The following is a 6,849-nucleotide window of genomic DNA, read 5'->3' on the forward strand; positions in this document are numbered from 1 at the left end:
ATATATATATATATAATAATAATAATATATAATATATAATATATAGATATATCTATATCTATATATATATATATATATATATATATATATATATACATATATATATATATATATATATATATATACATATCAAAACAGTATAATTGAAAATAGTTAATTGTTTAACATTATAGAGTTGCATGTATGCGTCACTAGTTAGTTTTATTGCACAATACAGTATAGATGAATAAAAATGAAAGTTTAGCCACAATATATGGTTTTCACTTTGGCAGTATCGATGCTAATCTAAGAAATTTAGATGCTTCTTCATAAGTAGTGACAGATGACAATTTAAGATCACAATACAAGTGTTGTAACTCGGTGATTCCTTTTACTGTCTCTTTTATCACTTCGTCAACAAAGAGTCTGAAAAAAAGAAGATGCCAACTGTACTTACATGACTAGAAAGAAACGAAGGTCCTCTCTCTTTACACATTTGTCTGTCCAGACAAACTGAGAGCCACTACCTAACCCCTAACCACCCAAGTCCATCAAGACCCTTACCAGATATCCCGTCACTGGCACTGTGTCCTTCTTCAGAGGGTCAACATTTCCCTTTCCTGAGGAGCTATATAAAGATCTTGTCCCGGTCGTCTCCTCACAGAGTTCTTCAGCAACTCGGATCGATTGCTTCCCGGCACTTCTAACCCCATTCGACATCAGGTTCGTATCAGAGGCAAAATCCAAGTCTCGTCAGTACGTCAAGCAAAGCCGAAAGTGACTATTTTCTCTAACTTTCACTTGCTTTGCCAAAGGTTTGTTGGTGAATCTACACTTTCCGAAATCAGTGTGATTAATGTAACAGTGGCTTTTGAAACAAATTTCTTACTATCAAAGAAAATAAACGTGAAAAGAAACTTCTCGATTTCAAATATACGAAGGTTTAAAGGCATGCGTCAGTATTAAAGCATTCTTTTACCCGCCTGACCCGTTAGTTACTTTCACTTTCATTCACGGGTCACATTTCATCACTCTAGCGTTTCCCGGAATACTCATACGGCAAGTGACTTCATTCCAAAGCTTCGTCTGATTTACAAATAAACAATAGAAATTGCCTTTTAGTGTCTACATGAAAAGGACCTCCACTTGATATTGGCGAAGTGATTTTTCCCTTTTCTAGTGTTCTGGCTAAACCTACGGGGATAAGCGGTCACTGAAAAACCGTAGTTTTGCTGCATTTCGATTAGGAAATTCATCCTCGTTCCCCAGTGAACTAAACAATTCTAAAATTGGCCAAAATATTGATGAATTTGGAAAAAAAATCAGACAAATCTATCAAAAACATTACCTACTAGCAAGTAAAGTAATAGTCAATTTAGGTTTTTATTGCATTTGTTAATGATTCTCAGACTATCTTGCGCGCGCGCACTCACACACACACACACACACACACACACACACACACACACACATATATATATATATATATAATATATATATATATATATATATATATATATGTGTGTGTAAATAAATTCTTCTGTTAAAACAGGATACGTCTCAGGTAGACAAGGCCACTTAAAACACTCTGGTTTAAAGCTAAGGACTATACTTCGGTGAAATGACTCCCACCATTATGAGTCAGTCGACCGAAATATAGTCCTCAGATGAAACTAGTGTTTTAATGGACCTTTTATACTTGATACATATATATATATATTCCCTTTTAGAAAGAGATGTTTCAGAGAGCGTTGCCTCTTGCCTCTTAACAAGTGATTTACCTTAGATTTGATAGCCTTTTATGTTTCCTACAATGGTTATAATTGGTTATTAAAGGAGATTTGTAGCTTAATGCATATATATGAATTACGATGATGTGATAAAAATTCACACGCACACACACGCACACACACACACACACACACACACACACACACACACACACATATATAATATATATATATATATATAATATATATATATATATATATATACGTATATATATGTGTGTGTGTGTGTGACACAAATACACACACACAGACACACACACACACACACACACACACACACATATATATATATATATATATATATATATATATATATATATGTGTGTGTGTGTGTGTGTGTGTGTGTGTGTGTGTGTGTATGTGTGTGCAGTCTCTACAACTCCATGAAAAGTTAGTGACATATTTATGTATATTCTGAACTGAATAACCAGTATTGCTTAGTTTCTTTTCCATTTGAAGTAGATTCCTTAAAATGTTTCGTTATTTTCATTAGCACTGATAAAACATTAAAGTAGATATAAGTTATCCTATGATATGAGAATCACATAAAAAAATCTCGGTGTTTATGTAATACACTTTAACAACTTCAATCATCGGAATCTACAATATTTGAAGTCGACCAATCCAAAATTTTTATACCGGTATGTTAGTTTCACAGTCAACAATGCTGTATCGTTATCAAAATGCTGACTATATGATATGAATACTTAATCGTGCAAGTATATTTTAGTGCAAATGATGAATCAATTCATCAACAATTAGCCTACATGATTACATAAATTCCACTGTTATTAGAATATCTCCATGCAGTGTCGTTTTCATTTAAAGTTAAGCAGAAGTGTGTTAAGTTGATGTAATAAGAGCTCACGATATAGCGCTCGGCATCTCATCTGGGCGATAAAGTCCTCCCAGTGAACCTCAAAAAAAGGCCAATGGGAGAAATTACACGGAAGGAGCAGCGAGTGATTGGACTTTATTCCCAAATGAGTTGCTGAGACGCGGGGCTTCCAATCACCGCTGACTCTAATCTGTGGAATTTCTCTCTTTGCAGGATGTGGCATTTAGCGGCATTGCTTCTAGTGTCGGCTCTGGCATCAGCCTCACCTCAGTTACCATATTTACCTCCTCCTCCTGATTCTTGTCGAACAGTTACTTCCCTGGTGTATGACACCAGGATTCAAACCTCTTACGTAGTCCAGACAGATTTTAATGTAAACACACAATATGTCACGACAACAGTTGTTCGGCAACAAGTGGTTCCGACCACTATTTTCTCTACCCGGGTGGAAACCAGACCTCAAATTGTTTTTAGCACTGTTCAACAGACAACAATTCAGTACATTGACAGAGTAGAAACTAGAACAGTTCCAAGTCCACCTATTCAAGAAACTCGCTATGTCACATCAACACGAGTTATCCCTCAAATTAGCTATGTCACACAGACCCAGATAGAGACACAAGTTGTACCTGTTGAAGTAACGAGTACACAGATTCAGACCATTAATCAACCAGTTACAAATTATCAGACTGAGTATCGTCAAGAGACCAGGTTAATCACCATTCCAGGTCCTGATGTAGTTATGACAAGGGTGCGGACTGTGGTTCAGACTTCTGTTATAAGGAGTGTACAACCAGATAGAACCCAATACATCACATCAACACAAGTGCAACAACAATTACAGACCAGAATTGTAACAGGACCAAATATCATTTTGACCAGTACTGTTCAGAGGCAACAGGTTGTCCCTTATACAACAGTTAACACAAGATATGAAAATGATTTTGTTACCCGTGAACAGATAGTCACAAGGACAAATGTCCAAACACAGACTATAGTTCAGACTCAGTTTGTGCCTGAAGAAGTTGTTAGAACTCAAGTAATACCAACAGTCATCTATACTACCATCTATGAGACTAGGGTTCAACCATTCACTCAAGTCCAGACTGTATTTAGGACTCAATACATAACCCCACCCCCTCTTGTACAAACCCGTGAAGAAACCAGAACCTCTCTTGTTCAGATACCTGGTCCTGATAGAGTGGTCACGAGCCAAGTTGTGCAAACACAACAACAGCAACAGGTCATTTACCAGACCACTGATCGAGTTCAACAAATTACTGTTACACAAACTGTAACTGGAACTTGTTCAGCAAGTGGTTACAATTACAATGCACCTTCTAATCAACTGAATATTGGCAAATAACATTTTATGTATATATATGTATCAAACATTCCATCCAGTTTTGGAAGTAAAGCAAAAACTTAGAGTGCTGTTGATATAAAAATTTGTAAGTGCAAATAATCGATATAAATCTGAAGGAAATTAGTATGATGTAATGAAAAATATTTATACAAATAAAATGCTCTCAAAACTTGTTGTATATATGATCCTCTTCACTTTAGATATGACTCATAAAATGTAAGTATTACTTATTTTATAATCTTTGTGTATTGATACATACAGTTTTTTGATGAATTAGTCAACATCATAACTAAAATGTCAATATATTCTCTTGCAGGATGAAGTTGCTAATTGTGTTTGCCTTGCTGGGGATTACTTTGGGAGCCTCAGTTGACCGGTTACCCCGTGATCTTTTGCAAAACAGCCTAAGCCTACAGCCATCAGGACTTGGATACTTACCACCTGATTCTTGTGTACCTTCAACAGTTTACCGCACACAAACACAGTATTCTACTGTTGTCATCCCCTCTACAGTCTATATAACAGATGTGCAGTATGTAACGCAGACTGAATTTAGAACACAACCAGTTTATACTACAATATTTTCAGAAATTGTTAGGACACAGGTTGTTCCGGAGATTCAATACAGGACAGTCACTGTTACTAGCACGCGAGACAATGTTCAGACTCAAGTGATTACTTTACCTCCTGAGGTCAATTATGTGACAGAGACACGTCAGGATGTTAGGACTGAGGTTCAGTATTCAACTCAGTTTATTATAAGAACACAGCAGATACCCACAACAATCACCAGAAATGTAGTATCCACACAGGTGGTCCCCCAGCAAGTAATCAGCACAGTTTATCAGACACAGACCGTGACTAGACAACAGCAAATCCCAGGCACAACTCGCACAATTGAGAGTACTCAGTATAGTACCGTATACTCAACACTTGTTCTGCCTGGTTCAGATATTACTCAGACACAGTATGTAACAATAACTAACTCTCAGACTCAAACTATTACTCAACCAGGTCAAACACAGTATATTACTTCTACGCAAGTTATTCCCGTAACAACCACCATTTTCTCAGAGCAAGTTGTTACTAGGACTCAGACTCAGTTTATTACAAAGACACAGTTCGAACAACGAGTCTCCACCGTTGTAAGAACCCAACAAGTGCCACAGTATCTTACCAGAACTATCACAGTTCCCCAACCAGTCGTTAGCACTCTTTATTCTACTCAGGTGGTACCCACAACTATCTATACTCAGCAGACAGTACCAACTGTGGTGAACCTCCCTGCCCAAACACAGTATGTCACAGTGACACGCACTGATGTTAGAACCCAGCAAATTCCAGGGCAGACTCGTATCCAGTATGTAACAAGTACATTCTACAACACGATTTTCATCACCTCCACTGTTTATAACGAACAAGTCAACACCATCACTGCCACTACAACCATTCCGCCTTACTGTAGAACTGGGTATAACTATCCCACTCCATCTAGAGGCTTTAACCCAATTGGTTGATAATTATCATCTTCCTAATTTCAATGTGAATATTGGCAGTCATAAAAACCTAATAAAAATCTAATTACCAATATATAGATATGCAAATCATATCTCAGTTAAAATTAGGGCAATCCTCCACTCAGATTCCTGTATTTAATAAACATAATCCATTAACAATTATCTTTAACTTTTCCCCTCTCAAAGCAATGAAAATTTCTTACGGAAATTCTTTTTCCATCATGAACTGATTTCTAGAATTTTTCATGTATTGGTCTTCAAGACTCATGTATAATCTTCATATCTGTTACGATGCTGTAAATATCCCTCGCAGTTCAATGTTAGAAAATAATAACCACAAGAAATACTGTAAATGAAGTCCAAAATTTTTTTTTTACCTTAGTAAGAGAATACCATGTGGTCAGGACGGCAACGTGACCTCGTCGTGATCATGGTATCGCAGGTTTGTTTCCCGCTGCCGGATATCATCATTTCTTCATATTTCTTTGAACTTGGATTTTAAGGCTTTGTACTGAGAAACGTATCCAAAAAGGCACGACGAATTCTAGAAGTTAAGAGGACAATTTGGCTATCACAATTACATATGTATCTTGTAAAAATGACCAATAGATTCTACACAAACATACACACACACACACACACACACACACACGTATATATATATATATATATATATATATATATATATATAATATATGAAATTGTATTAGCCACAATACTCTCTTAACTTCTCAAATTCTTTGCTCTTTTTTTGAATACGTTTGTGGCTATTACAATTTCATCTGTATCTGGTAAATATGACCAGTATATTCTACATTCATATTTCAACCTAAGAAAACAATAAAAACGATTGCCCCACTTGATTACGAGGGTGAGGATGGGTTTATTCCTGCTCTAATATATATATATATATATATATATATATATATATATATATATATATATAATATATATATATATATATATATATCTGAAAACGACGGGTATATGAATGTGAGAGAGGGAGTAGAATTTTATCCTTCTCGTGGTCAGGTGGGCAAGGTGACCTCGTCGTGATTATGGCGCCTCGGGTTCCTTTCCGGCTATCGTCGGACATCACGATTTCTTAAAAAAAAAAAAGAAATGGAGCTCAAGGCTTTTAGTGACAAGCGTATCCAAAAAAAAAAAAAAAAGAAATAAAAGAAATAAAATGAATTTGAGAAGTTAAGAGGGCACCGTGGCTATTACAATTTCAGATAGATCTGGGTAAAAATGACTAATAGATTTCATAATGTATATATAAATATAAATAATAAATATAAATATAAATATAAATAAATATAAATAATAAATATAAAAATATAAATATAATATATAAAT

The 6,849-nt window shown here is 35.5% G+C and overlaps 1 protein-coding gene across 2 annotated transcripts; it reads left to right on the forward strand.

Annotated features, from left to right (window-relative positions):
• Positions 1-599: 599 nt before the first annotated feature.
• Positions 600-5,649, forward strand: LOC135195691 (mucin-3A-like). Of its 2 annotated transcripts, none has more exons than XM_064222086.1 (2): positions 600-702; positions 4,290-5,649. In XM_064222086.1, exon 2 carries the CDS (start codon positions 4,291-4,293, stop codon positions 5,488-5,490), a length of 1,200 nt encoding a protein of 399 aa, XP_064078156.1. In that variant the 5' UTR covers positions 600-702; position 4,290; the 3' UTR covers positions 5,491-5,649. The 2 variants fall into 2 exon arrangements, with proteins under 2 accessions (XP_064078156.1, XP_064078157.1); XM_064222087.1 differs by lacking the exon at positions 4,290-5,649 and adding an exon at positions 2,821-4,142 and having other exon boundaries at positions 603-702.
• The last annotated feature ends 1,200 nt before the right edge of the window (positions 5,650-6,849 follow it).

This window comes from Macrobrachium nipponense, chromosome 16 (genome assembly GCF_015104395.2).
Source record: "Macrobrachium nipponense isolate FS-2020 chromosome 16, ASM1510439v2, whole genome shotgun sequence".
Taxonomy (NCBI): domain Eukaryota; kingdom Metazoa; phylum Arthropoda; class Malacostraca; order Decapoda; family Palaemonidae; genus Macrobrachium; species Macrobrachium nipponense.

Coding starts and splice junctions, on each gene's coding strand:
- LOC135195691 (XM_064222086.1), top strand. CDS start 4,291: ATGAAGTTGCTAATTGTGTTTGCCTTGCTGGGGATTACTTTGGGAGCC.